This window comes from Osmerus eperlanus, chromosome 1 (assembly GCF_963692335.1).
Source record: "Osmerus eperlanus chromosome 1, fOsmEpe2.1, whole genome shotgun sequence".
NCBI classification, from domain to species: Eukaryota; Metazoa; Chordata; class Actinopteri; order Osmeriformes; family Osmeridae; genus Osmerus; species Osmerus eperlanus.
This window is the reverse complement of record NC_085018.1, coordinates 10,946,082-10,967,170: the sequence shown is the minus strand read 5'-3', so window position 1 is coordinate 10,967,170 and position 21,089 is coordinate 10,946,082. Positions and strand designations below refer to the sequence as shown.

General features: G+C 42.4%; 6 protein-coding genes across 13 annotated transcripts; 4 read left to right on the top strand and 2 right to left on the bottom strand.

Moving 5' to 3' along the window:
- Nucleotides 1-659: 659 nt before the first annotated feature.
- On the top strand, nucleotides 660-2,246 carry tcta (T cell leukemia translocation altered). Its single transcript, XM_062459111.1, has 3 exons — nucleotides 660-1,035; nucleotides 1,159-1,213; nucleotides 1,465-2,246. The coding sequence occupies exons 1-3, from the start codon at nucleotides 825-827 to the stop codon at nucleotides 1,505-1,507; spliced, it is 309 nt and encodes a 102-aa protein (XP_062315095.1). The 5' UTR covers nucleotides 660-824; the 3' UTR covers nucleotides 1,508-2,246.
- On the bottom strand, nucleotides 2,113-5,217 carry glyctk (glycerate kinase). 4 transcript variants are annotated; one of them, XM_062459035.1, is made up of 5 exons: nucleotides 4,956-5,217; nucleotides 3,967-4,353; nucleotides 3,739-3,890; nucleotides 3,438-3,613; nucleotides 2,113-3,344 (listed from the first exon to the last, which is right to left on the bottom strand). In XM_062459035.1, the coding sequence occupies exons 2-5, from the start codon at nucleotides 4,320-4,322 to the stop codon at nucleotides 2,451-2,453; spliced, it is 1,578 nt and encodes a 525-aa protein (XP_062315019.1). In that variant the 5' UTR covers nucleotides 4,323-4,353; nucleotides 4,956-5,217; the 3' UTR covers nucleotides 2,113-2,450. The 4 variants fall into 4 exon arrangements, with proteins under 4 accessions (XP_062315019.1, XP_062315035.1, XP_062315027.1 ...); XM_062459051.1 differs by having other exon boundaries at nucleotides 3,967-4,279; XM_062459043.1 differs by lacking the exon at nucleotides 4,956-5,217 and adding an exon at nucleotides 4,558-4,941.
- Nucleotides 5,188-8,064, top strand: wdr82 (WD repeat domain 82). The gene is made up of 9 exons (XM_062459098.1): nucleotides 5,188-5,595; nucleotides 5,987-6,084; nucleotides 6,497-6,563; nucleotides 6,655-6,754; nucleotides 6,856-6,972; nucleotides 7,091-7,246; nucleotides 7,406-7,475; nucleotides 7,594-7,736; nucleotides 7,847-8,064. Exons 1-9 carry the CDS (start codon nucleotides 5,435-5,437, stop codon nucleotides 7,874-7,876), a joined length of 942 nt encoding a protein of 313 aa, XP_062315082.1. The 5' UTR covers nucleotides 5,188-5,434; the 3' UTR covers nucleotides 7,877-8,064.
- Nucleotides 8,065-8,489: 425 nt separating this feature from the next.
- LOC134018816 (twinfilin-2) lies at nucleotides 8,490-14,135 on the top strand. The gene is made up of 9 exons (XM_062459086.1): nucleotides 8,490-8,845; nucleotides 11,142-11,320; nucleotides 11,408-11,503; nucleotides 11,676-11,780; nucleotides 11,917-11,931; nucleotides 12,080-12,205; nucleotides 12,480-12,630; nucleotides 13,020-13,141; nucleotides 13,231-14,135. Exons 1-9 carry the CDS (start codon nucleotides 8,749-8,751, stop codon nucleotides 13,396-13,398), a joined length of 1,059 nt encoding a protein of 352 aa, XP_062315070.1. The 5' UTR covers nucleotides 8,490-8,748; the 3' UTR covers nucleotides 13,399-14,135.
- Nucleotides 14,136-14,595: 460 nt separating this feature from the next.
- cish (cytokine inducible SH2-containing protein) lies at nucleotides 14,596-16,862 on the top strand. Its single transcript, XM_062458942.1, has 3 exons — nucleotides 14,596-15,137; nucleotides 15,545-15,693; nucleotides 15,899-16,862. Exons 1-3 carry the CDS (start codon nucleotides 15,118-15,120, stop codon nucleotides 16,390-16,392), a joined length of 663 nt encoding a protein of 220 aa, XP_062314926.1. The 5' UTR covers nucleotides 14,596-15,117; the 3' UTR covers nucleotides 16,393-16,862.
- A 403-nt stretch (nucleotides 16,863-17,265) lies between these two features.
- On the bottom strand, nucleotides 17,266-20,892 carry hemk1 (HemK methyltransferase family member 1). 5 transcript variants are annotated; one of them, XM_062458902.1, is made up of 11 exons: nucleotides 20,680-20,892; nucleotides 20,366-20,539; nucleotides 20,139-20,230; nucleotides 19,945-20,038; nucleotides 19,697-19,834; nucleotides 19,547-19,611; nucleotides 19,304-19,353; nucleotides 19,073-19,172; nucleotides 18,879-18,974; nucleotides 18,578-18,688; nucleotides 17,266-17,474 (listed from the first exon to the last, which is right to left on the bottom strand). In XM_062458902.1, the coding sequence occupies exons 1-11, from the start codon at nucleotides 20,743-20,745 to the stop codon at nucleotides 17,411-17,413; spliced, it is 1,050 nt and encodes a 349-aa protein (XP_062314886.1). In that variant the 5' UTR covers nucleotides 20,746-20,892; the 3' UTR covers nucleotides 17,266-17,410. The 5 variants fall into 5 exon arrangements, with proteins under 5 accessions (XP_062314886.1, XP_062314896.1, XP_062314877.1 ...); XM_062458912.1 differs by having other exon boundaries at nucleotides 19,073-19,106; nucleotides 20,680-20,891; XM_062458893.1 differs by having other exon boundaries at nucleotides 17,341-17,474; nucleotides 19,073-19,178.
- Nucleotides 20,893-21,089: the final 197 nt, after the last annotated feature.

Below are 21,089 nucleotides of genomic sequence, written 5' to 3'. Positions count from 1 at the left end.
ACAACACGTGTTTACCAATTAAGGCAACTGACAAATAACTGTAAACATCCAGGGACATGAAGAGCTAGACAAACATCGTTCCCTGGTAAAAGTGGGTACGTTCCAGAGTGAACATTTCCAAGAAGGCTCATGAACAAGGGTCAGAACAGGACGTGTTTTTGATGCCACTTTGAAATAGCTTTGCTATTATTGGAAAGTTACATTTTACTTTTTACATTGCCCGACCAATAGAATACATATATGTTTACTTATTAATGAACATGGAATTTGACCAAGGACCAGAAAAAAAAATCAAATACAAATAAAAATCTTTAGCACCAATCTGAAAATATCTTGACAGAACATTTTTACATAAGAAGTTTCAAGGTGGCAGTCACATTGTGTTTCAAAGTGTTTTGATTATTCATTTCAGAGTGGAAGAGAGGTCTCTGCGCAACTTCACGATACGATTCTCTAACATTGTACCAATATACATTTTCTTAGATTCCGTAGTACAGATTCGAACATTTAAAAGAAAAGGGGTTGCGTTAAAAACAATTATATCAGCCCTTAGAATTCCTACTTTATGAACATATAGATTGGTTAAAGTTTGTTTGTCAATATTTTGAACAGCTAACTACATCTTGCAATGCGTATGTTTCTTTCACATATTATCGAATCCGGCTTTCCTACTCCTAAACGGTTTGTACTTGAGTTCGAGAGGCAACAGAGAAATGGCGAGTTAGGTGTTATCGGTATTTTAAACAATAAAATTTGCTGGGCAGTTTGAAAAAGAAAATACATTAGCTAGCTATGTTTTGACAAATAGATGGTATAATCCTAAAATGGAAGAACCGTGGGATTTCGAGTTTTTATCACGTATTGGGGATGGGTTTGTTTCGTTTCTGTCCGAATTTGTTGACGATTGGCTTGCCAAAGATATGAGAGTGTATGTATTCAAAATCTTAATTAGCTGGTTGATAATAAGTCTAATTGCAATCCACTTTGCCTGGAAAATTTATGGAAACACAGTGAATGATATGTATTATCGTCAAGGTGAGATGTTGATCCATTCTACAGAGCGTGCATCGCAATAATATGTTCTGATGTGCAAGTTCTGTTATCGGCATACGAACGAGTCAATCATCATTAACAAGCAACTGCTTTCTTAATGTTTAGGAACAAGTGGACAGAATGGAGGAACACCTGACACTGCACCTAACCTGAGCGGATGGTAGGTGTTCGAGCATCCAAATGGACATGTGTGTTACAGGTACCCCGATACTGTCCCGTCTACTCTCCTTTATATGGTGTTCATTGCTGTTCTTCACCCTTCTTGAAAATGTTTCCATACGCATGATGCCTCTGGTTGCTTTTTCACTTCATGGTGTTGATAATGGTCTCCCTGTCAGTTATATTGACTTATTACTTTGTTGCCAAAACATGTTCCACAATATATGATCTCTTTCTTGTTTACATTGTTAGGGAGAGCGCAGCTGGAGACACACTCAAGACACACCGTGAGTGATCGCCAGGACTTGTTGGTAGAATAACCACATTAACTTGCTGTTTGTTCAGCGAACATGACTTGGAATGAAGTGGATTGAATTGCAATGGAAATGCTCCCTTTTAAAGTGACTGGAGTTGCTTGAGAATCCTGCATCCTTGCAGCTTCTTAACATCAGAAGGCTGCCACTTGGCTGTGAGAAAGATGTAACAAACCAACCCCATCGTATATTAATATTACAAAGTATATATGCACTAATACTGTTTTATCAAAATGGTCCAGAAATAAACAATTTCAACTAGAAAATCACTCAATGTTAAAAGACAGATGTAAAAAACAAAAAGGTTATAATATAAAGGGGATGCTTTGAAATTATTTCTTTTTGACTACAGAGAAGGAGAAATTACAGTTCTTTGAATCTGGACAGAGTAGGAGGCCTAAAGTCAAAAAGCAGCTCGTCCTTCACAGATGTCTTATTATATGTAGCCTATGTGATGTAATTTCTAACTTTCGACCCAGGCTATATACCTCCCAATTTTCCTGGATCATCAATTTTACTACAGGATTATTATATTATTTTTGATGTAATTATTGATCATTAAACTCTAGGTTAAAAGACGCACAAAAGCATTAAACATCCCTTGATTTCTTTGAAGAAACACAAATGTACAGACATCAGAAACCCGAAGAAAGGAAATTAAAAGTGGCAGATTGTACAAATTATGTTTTTACAAATGATATTAAAGAGCTCATGACCAAGTGTAAGAATTTTTTTATTCTATAAACAATTCTATTATTCAGAGAGTGCTCATATCTTCCCCCCAAAATACTTACATTAGACAGAGTTTTCTAGCCATGGTAAATAAAGTTGTACCCTAAGTACAAACATCTGGTCTGCATACTTTTTTGAAAGCAACATACGTTTTGAAAGAAACCATTTGTGGGCTTCTCTGCCCTAGAATGATCAGATATGGTGATGGGAATCACCATAAGGGATAAGGAGCATGTGCACATCCATCACATTGGTGCCTGTCAGCCCTGGTAAGAGCAGGCGCTGTCCTCCAGACAGACGTGAGAAAAATGTGTAGGAATCATTGTTGGAAAGGAAGCTGTCTATATTCAGCCCCTGAGCATTCGCTTCTTCCCACAGTCCCCCATCTGTGGTAGCCCCTGCTGCGTTGGTTGGCCCATCCTGTCCATCTGTCCCACCACTCAGGAACACTGGGCCCTTGGGAGGCAGCTCCATACCTTTGAGTTCGAGCCCCACTCGTAGAGCCAGCTCCTGGTTTCGCCCACCTAGCCCTTTGCCTTTCAACTGCACAGTGGGCTCTCCCCCAGCCAGCAAGCAGGTGGCCCCCCAGCCTTCTTTATGCCCCTCACCCAGCACCTGCATGGTACGACACAAGTCCCAGCTCTCTACACCCACCTCCGGACCAAGTCTCAGCATCTCAGAGGCAATATCTGAGTGGGGTTCGTCAGGGGAGCAGGCAAAGTGAGCTAATAGACCATAGAGGCGAGACAGGAGCTGTACATCACCACACACCCCTGGGGACAACACGACTGGACGGAACCCAAGCTCCCTCGCACGCCGACTGGCACACTTCAAGGCAATGCTATTGGAGCCAATCACGGCATTGAGAACATGTCCTTCCCCCTCCGATGGCTTCCCTGCCCCCTCCCCCCTCGGAGCGGCCCGCCCAAGGACTTCCTTCACTGACGTGGGGAGAGAAGAAGACAGTCCGTATTGCTCCAGAACTGCCAAGACATCCTCTGGCCACACCTCACTCCACACAGTGGGACCACTGGCTATCAAATCAAGAGGGTCTCCTATCACATCAGAGAGAACCAGTGCCACTACCTGTCAACAAAAAAAGTGTGGAGAGCGATATCTATTAAAAATGGGAAAACCAGATTCCTACATGTAAACAGGTTTGTATAACATCTGCCTCACCTGGGCGGGATGAGCAGAATGTGCAAGTCCTCCACCCTTCAACAAGGACAGAGCTCGTCGGACCGAGTTCAGCTCTTGAATGGTGGCCCCAGCAGCTGCTAGTCTACGTGTGACGTCTTGTTTCTCTTGCAGAGTGATAGGGGGAACTGGTGAAGGTAAGAGGGCAGAGCCTCCCCCTACACACACACGGATTTAGATAAGATTGCTGTGCCTAAACATTGACACACGGTCTGTACTTTGTATAAGGATCCATGTGTATGAGTTGATACAAGAGGCATTCAATAAAAGTTGCACATTTTACCTGAGATCAGCACTAGCAACAGGTCATTCTCCGTTAGCTCACAGGCTAGTTCGTTGATGCATGCAGCAGCTCTCTGAGCATCGGCATCTGGCAAGTTGTGTTTCGCACCCTCCATCACTTTAATCCTACTGCAGTCCTTCAACAGCATCTGGCTGAGAAGGAATCACGTGTAAGTTAGAACTATAACTCCTCCTACTAGCTCTCCTTGTCTTTTAGTAGTATCCTTACTCTTTCCCATGCTGCCGCAGGGCCTCTTGAATGCCGTGTGGCACACTGATGACTCCTCTCACCAGGTGGTCCCCCACTATCCTTTCTGCCTCAGCCGCCATACCCAGCACGGCTTTGCCGAACCCCACCAGGTGCAGATTGTGCTTGAGTGTGAAGCTGCGTCCACCAACCAGAAGAGAGTCTCCCCTGCGCTCCAGGCTCCTCCGAACCACGCTGTCTGGCTGAACACCACCCACTGCTGCAGCAAACACCTCCCGTGCCCGCGTGTCCAGTGACATTCCGCAGAACGCGGTGTGCCGTACCCCTGAAGGAGCTAAAAGAGACCAGGGTCGACACAAGGACAATACACGAGCCATGGAAAGATCAAGGGGTTGTTGCAGGAAGCACCTAGAAAGAACAACAAATGAGCAAGGCATGAAATATTTGTGGAACTAATTCCAATTTATAATTACTGTTATTATTAATTACATCCGGTCATCTGACTCTCAGATTTGAGAAGACGCACACAACTAACAATACTAGAACAATTCTCATACGTGATGAAAAATGCATACAGCTGTTTTCCATATGAGTGCAAAAGGGTTACTCTACCTGTGCAGGGTTGGGGGATACAAGATACTTCTTGTATATTAGAAGTATGTGTGCTAGTCAGAATCAGCATTGAGACAGTGTGGCAAAATCTGGACAGAGCTTGACTCCAGTTAAATGTGTACCCATTGTGTAATGATTGACTCAGCTTGACCATAGGGCAGGCAACGAGGCAAAGACAGACTGTGACTAGCCTACTACGATTTTAAGAGAGGGTAAACAAAACCAAAACTGTTTTCAGTTTGCGCTGAAGGCCAGAGGTCTATCCAATCCATGAGATGGCTGCGACATGAAGACAGTATGGAGACACTGTCATTTTTATTGACGACTACAATAAACATATCACTACGGCACGAGTCACGACTACTGCATATGTTTACAGCAGCAAACATATTTCTCACCTGCATCATTCTAGTGTATCCCTTGAGTGTCTGTTTAGCCAGTTATTTACTTCCCTTTATGAATATTTGAAAGGGCTGCTATACTGCTTCCAATCTCACACAGGATGACTAAACACGGGATAAACTTTGCACAACAATGAGCGGGTACCGATTTAAACAACTTTTTTAGTAGCCAACTTAAATGTAAGCTAAAAAATAAACACGGTATCACCCGTTGGTTTGCGCTGCATCGCGAGAGGTCACAGTGCAATCGTGAATGCTCGCTCCTGACTGTGCGCGCCTCCGACGTAGAAGGCGGTGCTCTTTCGTGACTCGGATAACATTTATAACAGGCGGGATTTCTTTAAAGTTTTTAAAATGGCCATCTAAATTTTATTGTTTCATTTTTATTTCTACATTTACAAAGCACGTATACGTAATCTTGGCATAGCATATTAAAATAGAAATCGAGGGTCTGCGCCCCCTCTACAGAGGCCATTATGAAGCTGACGGACAATGTGCTGCGGAGCTTCAGGGTTGCAAAGGTGTTCCGGGAAAATTCAGACAAAATCAATTGTTTTGATTTCAGCTCAAATGGTGAAACTGTCATTTCCAGCAGTGACGATGATTCACTCGTGTTGTACGACTGCCAGGAGGGAAAGTAAGACTCGAACTCAATACATTAAAATCGATTGTTTACTGCTCTAGTTAGCATTAGCATGTAGTAGTAGTACTAGGCCGACCATTGCTTCAGCCTCTGCTGCTGCTGTTACTGGCTAGCTGGCTAGCTAGCTAATCTTTCCCAAGTGCGGCCTACTGCAGTACTACATCCACGGACTTGCGTGTAAATCCTGACCAGCTTCATAGGCTGTGGCCATAATAGAAATCTTTGTATGTCCAGTCAATTTCTCAAGTGTGTAAGCCAGATGCATAATAATCGTGCAGTTGTATTTCTGTAATTTGATATTTATATACGTTTTTGCTTTTTCCATCAGTTTACTGATAGTTTTCTAATAGGCTATCATGCTTTCTCTGATCTGTTTCATACCCAGACCCAAGCGCACCCTCTACAGTAAGAAGTATGGAGTTGATCTGATCAGGTACACACATGCAGCCAACACCGTGGTCTACAGCTCCAATAAAATTGATGGTATGTTAGTATACAAATTAACAGCTGATTTCTATGTGTCGACATACATGCCCAGGCAACTTTGTTTGAGCCGCTTTCTAGGCTTGACATATTGTGTGTGAGTAAAATATTGTCCAGTGGTTGTGCATAAGGAGTTCTCTGCAGATGATGACCCCATGGACGTCTATCAAAGACTATCCCACTGCACACCTTGGTCTGAGGTAGTTGTTTGTACAGTTTGAGGGTCTGCGATTCTGCCCGATACAGGAGCTAACTGTACAAGCCACTGCCTTGCCTAGGGTGGTGCCTCTACGTCTCTTCTGCTCCATCATCTTCAGGACCCGGAGCTCTGTATGCAGTGCTAACTGGAATATATTGAATTATGTGAATGTTGTTGCATCTAGTCAGTTTCATGCTATTATGTTCATTTCAGACACTATCCGGTACCTCTCCCTTCACGACAACAAGTACATTCGCTACTTCCCTGGACACAACAAAAGGTGAATAGGCCAGAGAAACCCAATGGAATATTATCTTAGACTTTAATTTAACATGAAGGGTTAATTTTTATGCCATTTTCTCTTTATTCAGAGTGGTGGCTCTTTCAATGTCGCCTGTGGACGATACATTTATATCTGGATCATTAGATAAAACTATTCGGCTTTGGGATCTGCGATCTCCAAACTGCCAGGTTAGTATCCTCATTCCTTATGTGTCTCGTTAAATGACTAATAAATACCAAATGTGAAGGCCGATGTGTTAAAACATATTATCCCTTTGTACAACTCTCAGGGACTGATGCACCTGCAGGGGAAGCCAGTCTGCTCCTTTGACCCCGAGGGCCTCATCTTTGCTGCTGGAGTCAATTCAGAGATGGTCAAACTGTACGACCTGCGGTCTTTTGACAAGGTCAGTCTTAAAAAATAAAATTACAGTTGGTAGAATTTGTAGCCTTTTTACTGTTTGAATAAAATGGTTCCTTCGTTGGTTTTAAGATGAGCTGTTTTTTTTCTTTCTTCTTCTTTAGGGTCCGTTTGCTACCTTCAAGCTCCAGTACGACCGGACTTGTGAATGGACAGGACTCAAGTTCAGCAACGATGGGAAACTCATCTTGATCTCCACCAACGGGGGAGCCCTAAGGCTTCTCGACGCCTTCAAGGGCGCAGTGCTGCATTCCTTTGGGGTGAGGGATCGTCGTGTGCACAGACATAACTAGCATACATCATAAGCTAAAATAAGCTTTAAGAAAACACGTCTTTGGTGAAGGGATATTGGCGAGTGACGCCGGGAGAAGTACAGGCATGACAACATAAGGATGTTCTTGACTTTTGTTATTTCTCAGGGCTACAACAACAGCAAATGCGTACCACTGGAAGCCTCCTTCACACCAGATTCTCAGTTCATCATGATAGGTAAGTACTCAAGACGAGTGTTCTGTAGCACCGATTTAGAAAGGCACCACCACGGCCTCATTGTTAACAGTAAACTAGACCTGGTAATGGGTTGTTGTGTGTGTGTCTTCTATAACAGGGTCTGAGGACGGAAAGATCCATGTGTGGAATGCCGAGAGTGGGATGAAGGTGGCGCTGCTTGACGGGAAACACACGGGTCCCGTCACCTGCCTGCAGTTCAACCCCAAATTTATGACTTTCGCCAGTGCCTGTTCAAACATGGTCAGATACTAGTTTTATCATCGATCATTACGCATGTTTTGTATATGCATTATATCCCATGTTTAAATGAAAGGTGAACAATAATGAGGATTGTGCTTGTTCCTCTCTAGGCCTTCTGGCTCCCCACCATTGATGACTAATGACAGCTTTGAAGAGGGTCACCCTTGGAAGTCACAAAGAAACACCACAAAGAAACACCCCACTTTGGACCAGAAGTGGGGCCACTGAAGTTAATGAATGTAAATATTTAGACTATAGCAATCATCTGTCTGATTTTTCTGTTCTTTTTATACTTATATAATATTAAAACTTTTCATTTTTCTAAGAAGTCTGTTTTTTTTTTTTTACTCAAGTTGGTTACAAGTGTGTTATTAATAACACACGATAATTTATATAAATAAAAATCGTTTTTTTTAAAGAGAAAATGGTAGTCCTTAATTGCTCCATAAGCATTTATATTGACACATAACCAAATGTAAGTTGATTGGCTGGCTTGAATCACTGCAATCTGTCAAGTGGCCTTTTCCTAGCACCAAAGCACATCTAACTACTGACCACCAGTAAGTCAAGGGTGGGGGTCAGGGGCACAGGTGAGGAGATGTTGGCGTTTCAAATCTTTAGTGTCTGAAGCTGGTCCCCTTCCTGTGGGGTGGGGGTTGGTGAGCTTGGTACCCGAGGCAGCTAAATTTGGGAGAGAAGGGATCATGTTCCCTCTAGGCTGCATACGATCTTGCCCTAGTTACTGGAGCTGTGTCCCCTCTCATACTGTCACACGTTCAGAGAGCTCACACTCACTCAGCGATACGCTCATTTAGATCAGTGCTAACTTCCACAGTCTGGGTCAGAGCTTTATTGCTACAGGTTACCCCTTTCTGCCTCTAGTTGACGGGACTGAAACTCTGGGCCTGTGCTTGGGCCTGCTTCCTGAATCCCTCTTGGAACAGTCTTCCTCCTTTTCTTGAACCTCAGTTGAGAACCCAACAGGTGGGATAGACTCCCTAGCTGACCCGCCATGTTTCTGGTTCTTGTGGTGACGGCGGAACTGAGAGAGTTCTTGGTCAGGGCAAGAGGTGGAGCGGTGCGTCTTATCCAGGTGCGGATCCAAGATGGTGAGTGATCCTGGCCGGAGAGACGAGCCCGGTTCGAAAAAGGATGACGGATGTTTTTTAATTTATCTATGGAACTAAAACAAATATGAGTTATTCAACAAATAGTATGTATGTCATGTCTGATTGTGATGATAGTGTATTTGAAGTGTGTGGGGGAATGATTCATGACTTTTGACCTTTTCTCTTTGACTGTTGGTTATGACCGTTTGACAGCGAGATGTCATTTGAGTTGTCTCCTTTGACAGAAAACACTGATTTCACAATGTGTTGAGTAACTTCTGAAGTTGGTCAGATGATGTTTGAGCACGCTCAGCATTCTGGCTGTTGACAGTTATTGCATGATTAACACTAATGGCCAAATATGGTTATTACTGTGACAAGTATTTGCATCCTATAGCACAATATTACCCAAATGTCTATAGACTAAACAACTACAGCTGCTGGACACGATTAGGTAAGTCATCTGTACATCAGGTGAAAACAGCAGAGCAGTCGGGCCATGTGCCAGATTATATATCACAAGGCATCAGTAAAACAATTAGGCAAAAGGTTGGCTTCTAAGGGCTTGGACTAAATACTTTTCCTAAAATGTGTATCAGGATGTTTACATCCTGTTTGTGTGCTCTGACTGACATTGTGTCTAGTCACATGGTGATGTGAGACATCTGACAGATTCAGTCGACACCAATCTGGGCGGTCTACATGAAGTTTGAGGACTGTCTGTCACCAGGAAGTTTATAGGTCAACAGTCTCTAACACTTTGGAGTAAAACTGCATTACATTCAATTGATGTACTGTCTGGGTTTTATGGAGTTGACACTTTTGTAACGTGACATCCATGGACTTTGTTATGTCTTGCTGTTCAGTTATAGTTGCATGCCAGTGTTGAAAGAGAAACAGGATAGGATACAATTTCATCATCGCTACATGATTTGCTGGCTTGATGTGTCACTGCAATTCTAAGACCTCATTGGCTACTTTCATAGATCATGTGTTCCTAGTTAGTTTGGTCACCTTGGTAACAAATTTCTCATGACTGAGGGGGACAGCGTAGTTTAGCCTCTAACAATATGACAACAGAAGAATCCAAGCAGGGGTGGGATGAGGGTTCAAATGTGTGAGGGCGAATGAGAGATAGAGAGAGAGAATGGCTGATGGAAAGTATGTGTCTGTGCTGAGAGTTGGAATGTGTTGGGGCCCAGAATAGCTACTGCTGTTAGGAAATCCCCCGCACGTCCCCCAAGGACACAGAAATCTTGGTTTGTGTATGTATTTCATTATATCTGCATAGATTTCTACTTATAGAACATATTCTATATACATGCGTAATTGCAGTTATACATGTGTAACTGTAACTATTAAGTATTTGAACAACAACCTTGTCTTGTACATAGCATACATGTTCACAGGTTTACTTTCCTTTCAATCAATTTATTTATTTGATCAAGAGGGACAGTGTACATGAATGTACACTGTCATTAAAATGTAAATGCACCCAATTATAGCCAAAAGGCTAGTTTCCATTGGCAGTCCCCCTGCCAGAGTGAAAAAAGAGTATACAACCTAAAAAAAAGGCATTAAGTGAAAATATATCAAATATAAAACCCCAATACACAAGCTCCACTTAGTCCTTAACCATGGGTAGAAGGGAAAGAATAATTGGTATACAAACAAGTGCTAAACAACCTCCTAATTCTACTGCTTACCCACCCATGATCACATTTTTGGTTATTTATCAACAACGTTTGTTTAATGCTTAAAGTAGCTTAGAATAAGATCTGAAATATTTTTGAGTTCCCTTCTGCCATTTGTTTGTCTGTCTTGTGTTTTACTGATTCATTAAACACAATTATATAATCAAAGACATTCTGGCTTATTGAGCTTTTTATTATAATTTTCTGATGCTGATAATCCTTTAATCTTTGGAATGGACAATTATATGACAGGATGATGATTTGATAAATAATTCATTTAAATGTCGAAGCTCATTTCAGACAACTGTTGACAGTGAGCATGAGAGAGAGATGAGAGAGAGACATGAGAGAGAGAGAAAGAGAGAGAGAGTGAAAGATGAGCCACTGAGAAAGGGGTACATGCATGAAACAAGGGATGAAAGATAACATTTGTCACTGAGAAAAGGACAGAAAAGGTTTAATCTGCAGCGGCTTGGGTTGTTATACAAAACATGTTTTTTTTCTTTGATCCTCCATATACCTGAGGTATATTTGATGAGAGCTGTGTTAGGAGAATCTCACAAATGGGCAAGGTATGTGATGAGTAGCGCTCTGTCTTTCAGAGCAGCTGGTTCTGGGGACATACAGAGAGCCGTCACAGAGCTGGGACCAGGACTATGACCACTTCCTGCTTCCTCTCTTGGATGACCAAGAGCCCTGCTACATCATGTATCGCCTCGACTCCCAGAATGCACAGGGCTATGAGTGGATCTTCATCTCATGGTCTCCAGACCAGTCCCCAGTACGTCACCACAAAGAAAAGAAAGTCTTTCACAGATAGGTCATACAGGTCACATGATGTCGTATCCACCCACTGTGTTGCCTACAGGTGAGACAGAAGATGCTGTATGCTGCCACCCGAGCCACAGTGAAGAAAGAGTTCGGGGGCGGTCATGTTAAAGATGAGATGTTTGGCACTGTTGAGGTCAGCACCATCATAAGAAAATCCTCAGGGTTGTAAAGATACTCCAGTTGAAAAGCCACTATATTATTAGCATGCCATCTAATTAATCACCAGCCATGTTGGTCAGATGTTCTCATTTGTAAGCTGTCTAGATCCATTTTCTAAATGGCCTGCCGTTTGCTGTCATCACTAGGAGGACATCTGCCTGCAGGGCTACCAGCGCCACGTGACCTCCTGCTCTGGGCCTGCACCACTCACAGTAGCAGAGCAGGAGCTCCAGCGAATCAAAATCACAGAGGTGAGAGGGCAAGACTCAGGTCATACAAAACAGAGCACAGCCTTTGTGTGTTTTATATTTGTTTTTATATTCTTCATCCAGCGTCTAGGGTCCGTTTGATTCAGTCGTTAACTCTTTGCTGTCGTTGCTTTTCCAGGGCCGTGTGAAGCAGGTGAGAACGTACACAGGCGTGTTTTCATGACCTCTGACAAATTGATGAATAATTCAAAAAATATGGATCTTATATAATGGCATGCTCCATTGTCTCCCCTCTACAATCAGTCTCATCTGTGTGTGTGTGTGTATTCTGCCCTCTGCAGGTGAAAACAGAGATCACTGTGGAGAGCATGCACCAGACAATGCAGGGCCTTTCTTTTCCCTTGCAGGAGGAGGCCAAAAAAGCTCTTCAGCAACTTGCCCAAAAATGCATCAACTACATACAGCTGGTGAGGGAAAAACACTCATATGTAATACTGCACACTCATTCGGGCAAGTACACAACTGACTCATTATCTGTTGAAAGTGTCCTTTTTGAACATGTATTTCACAAACTGATTTCTGGACATGTATTCAAAATCGTATAGCATTGTCTCATAATACAGTTGGCACCTGTAAAATATTACGTTAGTTATACTTGACAGATAATGTTGTCGTCGCAGTTATGGTCTGGGGAATTATTAAATATTATAGTTGAGCTAATTTACTGTGTCTTTGTTGCAGAGGTTGGACACAGAGAAGGAGACAATTGAGCTGGTCCACTATAACCCCACAGAAACACGTGATCTTCCCTGCAGGGTTCCGACTGACACACCTAGATACCACTTCTTCCTCTATAAACACTCCCACGAAGGAGACCATCTTGAGTCTGTTGGTTAGTCACTCTTATTTCCTAATGTGATTAATAACAATTATTATGCATTGATGGTCGTAAAATGCATTTTTTTAAGCAGAATACTAAAGCTGTGACATGCTCCTAACTATTACGTATTTTCGGATTATTTTTCTAAACCAGTGGGAGTGGGGAGGACCCGGGGTGTATGCATTTGTAAATTAGTGAGTGTGTGTTTGTATATAATATTGTTACTTATATGTCACTGATTTGAAAAGCAACCAGGTTATTGGCACTTCTCTCACTTTCTAACTGAAATAGGCAGTAATTGTTAGATGTAATATACACTGTATTTTTTAAAATTCTATATTGAATGTTATATTCACTGACCCCCCCCCCCCCCCCCCCCCCCCCGTCGCCCCTCTCTCCAGTGTTCATATACTCCATGCCAGGCTACAGCTGTAGCATTAAGGAGCGGATGTTGTACTCCAGCTGTAAAAGTCGACTGCTGGAAGAGGTAGAAAAGGATTACCACTTGGAGGTCGCTAAAAAGGTTAGCAGCAGCCTGTCCCAATACTTCTGGGAATATCTGAGAATTACATCTCTTTGTGTGTTTACACTTTGTCATTGTATTTGGTTCAGTTGGAGATTGACAACGGAGATGAGCTGACAGAGGAATTCCTGTACGATGAAGTCCACCCTAAACAGCATGCTTTTAAGCAAGCCTTTGCCAAGCCCCGTGGCCCGGCAGGCAAAAGAGGGAATAAACGCCTGATCAAAGGAGCTGGGGAAAGCAGACTGGAGAGCTAGAAATTGTATTTTCTAGTCATATCCATGTCTTCTCCTTTCTCCTCCTTGAATGATTCTGCTCTCCTAGTTCCCACAGGCAGCAGTGGAAAACCAGCAGTGGCTTTGTCTTGTCCTTTGTATTTCAACATAATGTCATTTTTGTTTTAAAGTTGAAAAAAATTGTTTGGGACATAATATTTCAATATCTGAGTAAGACTAGTTTACCATTACAAATGTATCAGACGTTCTAACACTATTGTCCATGTTTTCATTGCCAGAAGTCTAGTATGTAAACAAAATATATTGCGTAGAAAGGATGTAAATTAATGAATGCTCATTCCTGCAGTATTCCTTCAGTATTACTAGTTCAGAGTGTAACAAAACGATTTTTTGATGGCCTTTAGGGTATGCAGAAATGGATGACATCAACTTTACAGAATGTGATGTTGTATTTTATTTATAAATTGGTGGGTTTAGATTCCCCAGACAAACAACAGAAATTAAAGTAAATATTGATACCTGTATGCGAGAGACAAAAAACAATTGTGAGATAACGGGGTTGTTGTCTCTGTAATGTGTAATTGATCTTTTAGGATGTTGTATGGTACTTCTATTCATGATAGTCAGTATATTTACTGCTATGCCACATACATTACATTAGATATGTGATTCTCTCCTTCCATGTATGTCTAGCATCTCCTCAATATTTGTATAAAATACAAGTGATACTTATCAGGAAAGGAATTCCAAATAAACTTTTTTTTTCCTGCATGCTTGTGATTCTTTTGTGTGTGTGTGGGTGTGTGTGTGTGTGCGTGTGTGTGCGCGCGGGCGCGGTCACTGTATTGGTAAAAGCAGATATCAAATAGTTGGTACATGCCATCATATCTACATGGATTAACCGTAGGGACTATAGGTCAATGAACAAAACAGAGTACATGTGTATTATATCTAAAATATATAACAGAAAACGAATGAATTAGAAGTCATAAATAAAACTGTTTATAAGTGTACGTGACACACGGGGTCGGTGTGGATTTTTGTTACTAGCTGAAAGCACAGTTTCTACGGTACTGCGAAATCAACTCAAATATGTATTACAAGAAATAGCCCATTTACGTCCCATTGTCTTGGTGAGGCACTGAATTCTCTGAACAGTAGGCAAAGATTTCAAGTGGGCGGAGATGAACTCACGATCATTCCTGGAAAGTGAATGAGAGGAAGACTCGATGCCTTTCCTGGTAGTGCCGTTCCAAAGAAAACTGGACGGAGAGCCAAGTTGTAGCTTTCCTACGTAACATGACCGATTCACAAGGCAAAACTCTTCATTGCAATATGGGCTACTTCGAAGTATAATTTGTGTTTGTGCATGCATAAGGCTTTTAACCTCAGCAAAAAATAGGGATCGCGGCGGCGGCAGTTTGGCTGACGTCAGAGGCTCTGCTGTACAGTTCTTAGAATAGAATTCTTGGAATTGGTGATTTTTATAAGCCAAACCCTCACAGTGTCCTTCACACATTTGGATCTCACTCTGGAGACAACACACTTCGAACTGCCGCTTAAGATTCTACTAATATGAATAATATTTTTACTCCTATATTGTAGCCAACATTTCAGAAGGTTACAACATTTCTATTGGAAATACTCGGCGGATTTCGTGTTAGAACAAATAGCCTTATTAAATTATTTGCTCCTTTAGTTTTGGCCGTTCTTTTGTCACAATATATTTAACATAAGAACATGATTCTTTGTGTTCAAAGGTAAGTTCACTTTCTTTTGTCTCTATTATACTTTTCATAAAACATACACAAATGCTAACAATTGGTTATGCCGTGTGAGACACATCTTTCCTTCGTCAATACTTTTATATTTCTGATGTTACCAAAATGTATTCTCGGTCTGTATTTTTATATTTATTGAAATATCTACTGTGAATCATCACTTTTTTTCTGGTATTAAAAAAAGATCAATGGAGACAATACATGATAGGCTATATCACCATTCCTTGTTACTATCCTATATTAAAATAACTAGATCCGACTGACTGTGGCCTCTTCCATGTTGGCTTCACAAAGAAGACAGGAAATAAGTTTTGTGATTAATTTGGGTTTATTGTTCATCATACGGTAGGTTTGGTCAGTACTTATGTCTTTCCTCTTGTTTCCAGCCCCAGAGCTCTGCCGCATACAGCCACCGAGTCCCCACTAGACATGCGGACATCGATGGTTCCCTCCCCCCACTGCATCCCTCCACTGTGGGACCCCACAAAGGACCTCCATGCAATCGCCAGCAACTTCTATTACCTGGACAACTCAGGTAATACCCTGCTTTCAGAGTAATTCAGCAGGCACCAACGACGTTGAACGGAATAATTATGTTAACCCAAATATGTAATTAAGTGAGCTGACTTAATAACTAGCTGCGCTACTCAAGACTTACAAATAAAGCCTTGAATTTGGATAAAAGGGGGATAATCTGGTTTACCCTAATGATGGAATGAACACTCTGACCTTTCTCTCAGGGTGGTACTGGGGGTCCATCACAGCAGCCCAGGCCCATGCAGCTCTACAAGGAGCCTCAGATGGATCTTTCCTCGTCCGGGATAGCAGCCACCCCATGTATATGCTGACCCTGTCTGTCAGGACTGCCCGTGGACCCACCAGTGTACGAATCCAGTATAGCAGTGCCCGTTTCCTGCTGGACTCCAGCTCACCAGCCAGGCCATGTCTGCTCTCCTTCCCTAACGTGCCCAGCCTCGTGCAGCACTACATGGGACCAGGAAGTAGAGTAGAAGAGAGGAAGCCGGAGGAAGCTCCTACCAAGGCCTCCCAACGACTGCTTCAGGAGTTCACTGTGGTGCTGAAGCTGAAGAAGGCCGTGCATAAGCCCCAGGCCTTCCCCTCCCTCCAGCACCTTACTCGACTAACCATCAATAAACACACTGACTGTCCCACCAAACTGCCACTGCCAAGACCACTAATGCGCTACCTGCAGGACTACCCATTCCAGGTATGACAATCAACCCCAGGTATGATTCAGGCTGGGCTGAATCACGGTTCTCATCAAGAAGAACTGGCATAGGGGTTTCCTTACACAAGGAAGCCCTGGGCAGTGATTGCCCATCGTGGAGTCTCTGCTGATGTGAGGTCCAGTGACTTGAAACAATCTGTCCCAGGAAAGAATATCCCGATTTGGGATTTTTATTTTCCTCACAAAGGGCAGTGGGGTGTCACATACCCCTGCAGGAGATGGACTAGAAATCACAACTCTGTACTGTAGAGTATACTTATTTTATAAAGGAAGGGAAATCTGTGCAGATCTGCCTCCCCTTTGTATGCTGCGGGTATACCGTCTTTTCATAATATGAGCTCTGAATTTGAAAATAAAATGTATTTTTATTGTTTTCATTATGTTTCAATAAACGTTGCATTTTTTATGTTAAAAGTCAAAAGTTTTCTATTAAAAAGATGACGCGTACATGCCAATGCTGTACTAAATGTGCTTTTGTGTTTTAGTAGGTCGTATGGCAGTTTATGAGCAGGAAACAAACGAATTGCACATTCCTTATTGCACAATGTCAGCAAACTTTTGAAACAAAAACCTCCCTTTCGACTCAAGTTTGTGCAATTATGTTTTTATAAGGGACCATAGGCATCATTTAATTTGTTTTTGTTGAGTGAGCAATCGGTATCTAAGTCTGGGAGTCAACAAGCGATAGGAGAGCAATTCATCAGCGGATTCGCAGAACTGGGGTGGCTGAGATTCTGAGAGCGAGGGTTCTAAGAAAAGCTTTGGTAATTACCTTCAGCCTAGTGCTTGTGTTTCGGCTGTCTTTCACTCATTGCTACACTGACACATAACAAAATGACTTAACTCAGCAAATATAAATGTGTCGTCAAGGCATGTATACAAAATATGTGAATAAGCCCATTCATGTATCCGTGCGTGCGTGTGTCTGCGTGTGGGGTGTTTGAAATTTAGGCTGTAGCCATCTGGCTTGATGCCAGTGTAACAGGATCGGAATCTCAGTCCCTCAACCCTGCTCCTTCTTCAGTCCAGCGCTACCCTCCTCCTTTTGTAAGATGCAAAATCTCGGCCTTAGAAAAACAGACAAGGAGAGACAAGGACTTGAATCCGACCAAAGTACTACTGGTGAACATCCACATCACCATTCACATCATGGATTAGTCAGTTATGTAAACAACATTATCCTTATACAGAGGGCATTTATTACTACGTGGGCAAGTCTGAACATCTTTATGACTCATGGCCACACCTGTGTTTTAATTCATCACTGTGGTCACATTGTTGTGGCCAATTTAGACTTGTGCTGCTTGTGTGTGTATCAAGGCCTTAGCCATGGAGTCAACATTGGGGGGGACTAATTACATTTTTTATGAGAATTTCACACAGCGTGCGTGGTTGCCTGTCGTAGCGTAGCACATTTATATTTTTATATCAATATATTGGGGGGGACATTTTGACCAGATTTGAATATTGGGGATGTGTCCCCCCCAATATATATTATGATTACGGCCTTGGTGTGTATAGAGTGTGCGCGTGTTAGGTTTGTGTGGTTGTTGACTATTACGTCACTTGCGCACCTGTGGGTATGTGTGTTAATTATTGCAGGTACGGGGGTTATAAGAGGGCCTCACAGGTGAGCGTGGGGTTGGAATTAGGGTTTGGGAAACCATATCGTTTTTCAACCGTAGCTGTGTGCGGGTGGTTGTCTGGATAGTTGGGTAACCTGATTGTCTTAACCTAGCCCATGGGAACAGTCCTTTTTGTAAAGTATGTTTTATCCTGTTTAAAAATAAAGTGTTCAACTTAGACGTGATGGCAGACCTCATCATTCTCCCCAGCGCGAGATGGAAATGACTTCAAATTCCCTCCACTGGCATTCCTTTCGTGGTTGGATTGCCAGTACACAAGTTGAAAAACAATGTGGCTTCCCAAACCCTAATTCCAACCCCACGCTCACCTGTGAGGCCCTCTTATAACCCCTGTACCTGCAATAATTAACACACAAGTGCGCAAGTGACGTAATAGTCCACAACCACACAAACCTAACATGCACACGCTACACACACACACACACACACACACAAGCAGCACAAGTCTAAATTGGCCACAACACACATAGTAATTTGTCCTGACTTGTTATCTGACTAAACTACAGCAATGATTCATTCCTGACCTGTTGGTGATGTCAGGTTGTGTGCTCACGTACTGCAGCCCGTGAACGTTCTCCTCGACCCATCGCTGGATGAGTGCTGGGTGCCGTGGGTCTACCTCCAAGTACACACGCCTGAAAGGAATATCACGCGTAACTATTTCACAATCTCAATATCATCATTTTGTATTATTATTGACTGGAGAACATTTTCAACAGTTTTGAGCCCCTGCAGTCTTGTGCACAGTTGTGTGGAGATTTTTGGCTAGACGCACATGCATGTCTATGGTAACCTCAACTGTCGTGTACAAAGTTAAAACCTCACCCATGGTTTGACAGGAGTTTAGGAGCTATAGCTAAAATGTGTCGGATCACCTGCATCCCATCTCTCCCCCCGTCCAGGGCAGCTTGATCCTCAAACCTGAGGGCAGTTAATGGTCATAACGGTCAGGATTCTCCATCCACACAATTCACACTCTGACATGTAACTGACGTAGACAACACACGTGTAACCTTTACCTAAGGATTTCCGGTTCAAGTGATGTCATATCCTCTGAGAACAGATAAGGTGGATTGCTGATCAAAGCTGAGACAGGCCTGCACAGGTTTACTACTGCATCTGCATCTGCAACAGCATTCACTCTCAGTAAGTATCATCATCAGTCATTGTTCCTTTGTCCAACAACCAAACTACTTATCCTACAGTACTGGCCTTGATTGATCAATTCTCGTTGTTTTGATTGAACTCACCCTTCATAACATCCATATGATAAACCTCAAGTCGACCACTTAGGCCCAAACTGTAACATACAACAAACCATAATAATCCACAATATATCAACACTTGATCATTTTATTCTATTATCTTAGTTATAACTGACAGTTGGATAAGTGAATACAAAACTCCACATATTATGTAAATGTTTCCTAGAGTTTAGTGGAGAGATAAGGTCAAATGTATTCATGTTGTGTCAAGGACGTGTTCACCATTACCAGTGTGCGTTCTCTCGCGTCAAGCTCACTGCATCCTGGCTTTGATCCAAAGCAAATGCTCTGACCTGATAAAGAGGATTATTGTCAAGGTGAACTTCAGTAAAACAATATCACAAGATCAATGCAGCAACAAGTGGATCAACAAATCACCTGCGGAAGGCTCTTCAGTAGACTAAGGGAAATTGCTCCAGAACCACAACCTACTTCGAGGCACCGATAACCAGCCTTCGCACTGACTCCAGTCATATGGCCCTTCTGGAAATCTGCAAGTACCAGGCCAACCAGCTCCTGCAAAAGTACAGTCCCCATGAAACTGGTTATGTCTGCGGATGATTATGAACATTTAGGTTTAACAACATATTTGTCCTTATCTGAAGTGTCTGAATGATCTCCTTCACCTCAGTTTCCGGTCTGGGGATGAATACAGGGGGCCTCATCTTCAATGTCAGATCTCTGAAGTCCCATTCTTCAATCACATACTGTACGGGCATTCTGAAACAAAACCCAATTACTATGCGATCACACAATACAAAAACATTTAACATACATCCATGAAAAATGATAACTAGTGCATGACAACCTCTGCATGTACCTGGTAAGTCGTTTGTTGCAGAGATCCCATATCTGTGCTGTTTGCTCTTGTGTCAGTAACTCGCCCAACCTGTCCTTTCCAAGGCTCTCTAGCTTTAATTAGCAAGGAAGTAACAGGGTCAGGTAGCCCCTAGAAATTATGTCTTTATTATGCCCTCTAATGTAGTGGCTGAAGCATGAAAGCTATAAAGCATTATGTACTCCAGCTCCAGAGTAAGCAGCACTCACTGTTTTAGCACCAAGCAGATGTGAAATGATGTGCTGACTAGAGAGCTGTGGCTCTGACACATCTCTCTGTTCAAACGTCTTGGTCCATAAATCCACAGCTTGGAGCACAGTGAGTCTATTGGCTTTTGGTAAGGCTGGGACACTGCCATTTTCTGTAAGACAGGTACACAGTCCCTAAAGAAAAGAGGGGTGAGATATTCAGGGTCAAGAGCTGACTTGTTAGTTTTACAGATGTCAACAGCCATGATGCTTCAAACCCCACACGGCAATTAATGTGAAGCTTGTGTAAAACCGGACTACCATTTGGTATTTACCTTAAACCAGCTCCTTTTGCTGTCAAAACGTCTACAAACATAGTTCAACGGCCCTCTAATCCACATGATTGTTGCACTAGTTTAGCTAAATTTTGAACAAATATTATAGGTGTCCACTGTGCGTTTCTACAAGTTGATCTCTTTTAGTAGTTAATGTGCTTGAGCGACATTACCGCTTCAGAGCGAATGCTTTTTTCTCCTTCAACTTTGATTGGAGGATCGCATCCAACTTAAATGTGCGTACACCGCCATCTACTGTGCAGGGGTATGACCACCTACATACCCAGAGCTGTGCAAGCGCAAGCTTCTGTTGTCACATGTCACATTTTCAGAATAAAAGTAGGTTCAACATTAAAATCCAAAGCCTAAACATATAAATATGCAAGTATAAATACAAATGTATACAATGC

Bases quoted from the DNA above. Each gene is read 5' to 3' on its own strand.
- tcta (XM_062459111.1), top strand. From the start codon at position 825: ATGGAAGAACCGTGGGATTTCGAGTTTTTATCACGTATTGGGGATGGG. The intron at 1,036-1,158 runs GTGAGATGTTGA...CTTAATGTTTAG, and splicing joins TGATATGTATTATCGTCAAG to GAACAAGTGGACAGAATGGA. The intron at 1,214-1,464 runs GTAGGTGTTCGA...TTACATTGTTAG, and splicing joins GCACCTAACCTGAGCGGATG to GGAGAGCGCAGCTGGAGACA.
- hemk1 (XM_062458893.1), bottom strand. From the start codon at position 20,745: ATGTGGATTAGAGGGCCGTTGAACTATGTTTGTAGACGTTTTGACAGC. The intron at 19,835-19,944 runs GTGAAGGAGATC...GTACTTTTGCAG, and splicing joins TCCCCAGACCGGAAACTGAG to GAGCTGGTTGGCCTGGTACT. The intron at 18,975-19,072 runs GTAAAGGTTACA...AACTGCCCTCAG, and splicing joins CTTGAACCGGAAATCCTTAG to GTTTGAGGATCAAGCTGCCC.
- LOC134018816 (XM_062459086.1), top strand. From the start codon at position 8,749: ATGTTTCTGGTTCTTGTGGTGACGGCGGAACTGAGAGAGTTCTTGGTC. The intron at 11,504-11,675 runs GTCAGCACCATC...TGTCATCACTAG, and splicing joins AGATGTTTGGCACTGTTGAG to GAGGACATCTGCCTGCAGGG. The intron at 12,631-13,019 runs GTTAGTCACTCT...CCCTCTCTCCAG, and splicing joins AGACCATCTTGAGTCTGTTG to TGTTCATATACTCCATGCCA.
- wdr82 (XM_062459098.1), top strand. From the start codon at position 5,435: ATGAAGCTGACGGACAATGTGCTGCGGAGCTTCAGGGTTGCAAAGGTG. The intron at 5,596-5,986 runs GTAAGACTCGAA...TTTCATACCCAG, and splicing joins TACGACTGCCAGGAGGGAAA to ACCCAAGCGCACCCTCTACA. The intron at 6,755-6,855 runs GTTAGTATCCTC...TACAACTCTCAG, and splicing joins TGCGATCTCCAAACTGCCAG to GGACTGATGCACCTGCAGGG.
- glyctk (XM_062459026.1), bottom strand. From the start codon at position 4,382: ATGCCTTGCTCATTTGTTGTTCTTTCTAGGTGCTTCCTGCAACAACCC. The intron at 3,614-3,738 runs GTAAAATGTGCA...GTGTGTGTGTAG, and splicing joins GTTGCTAGTGCTGATCTCAG to GGGGAGGCTCTGCCCTCTTA. The intron at 3,345-3,437 runs GTGAGGCAGATG...TTTTGTTGACAG, and splicing joins ATTCTGCTCATCCCGCCCAG to GTAGTGGCACTGGTTCTCTC.
- cish (XM_062458942.1), top strand. From the start codon at position 15,118: ATGATTCTTTGTGTTCAAAG. The intron at 15,138-15,544 runs GTAAGTTCACTT...TCTTGTTTCCAG, and splicing joins ATGATTCTTTGTGTTCAAAG to CCCCAGAGCTCTGCCGCATA. The intron at 15,694-15,898 runs GTAATACCCTGC...CCTTTCTCTCAG, and splicing joins CTATTACCTGGACAACTCAG to GGTGGTACTGGGGGTCCATC.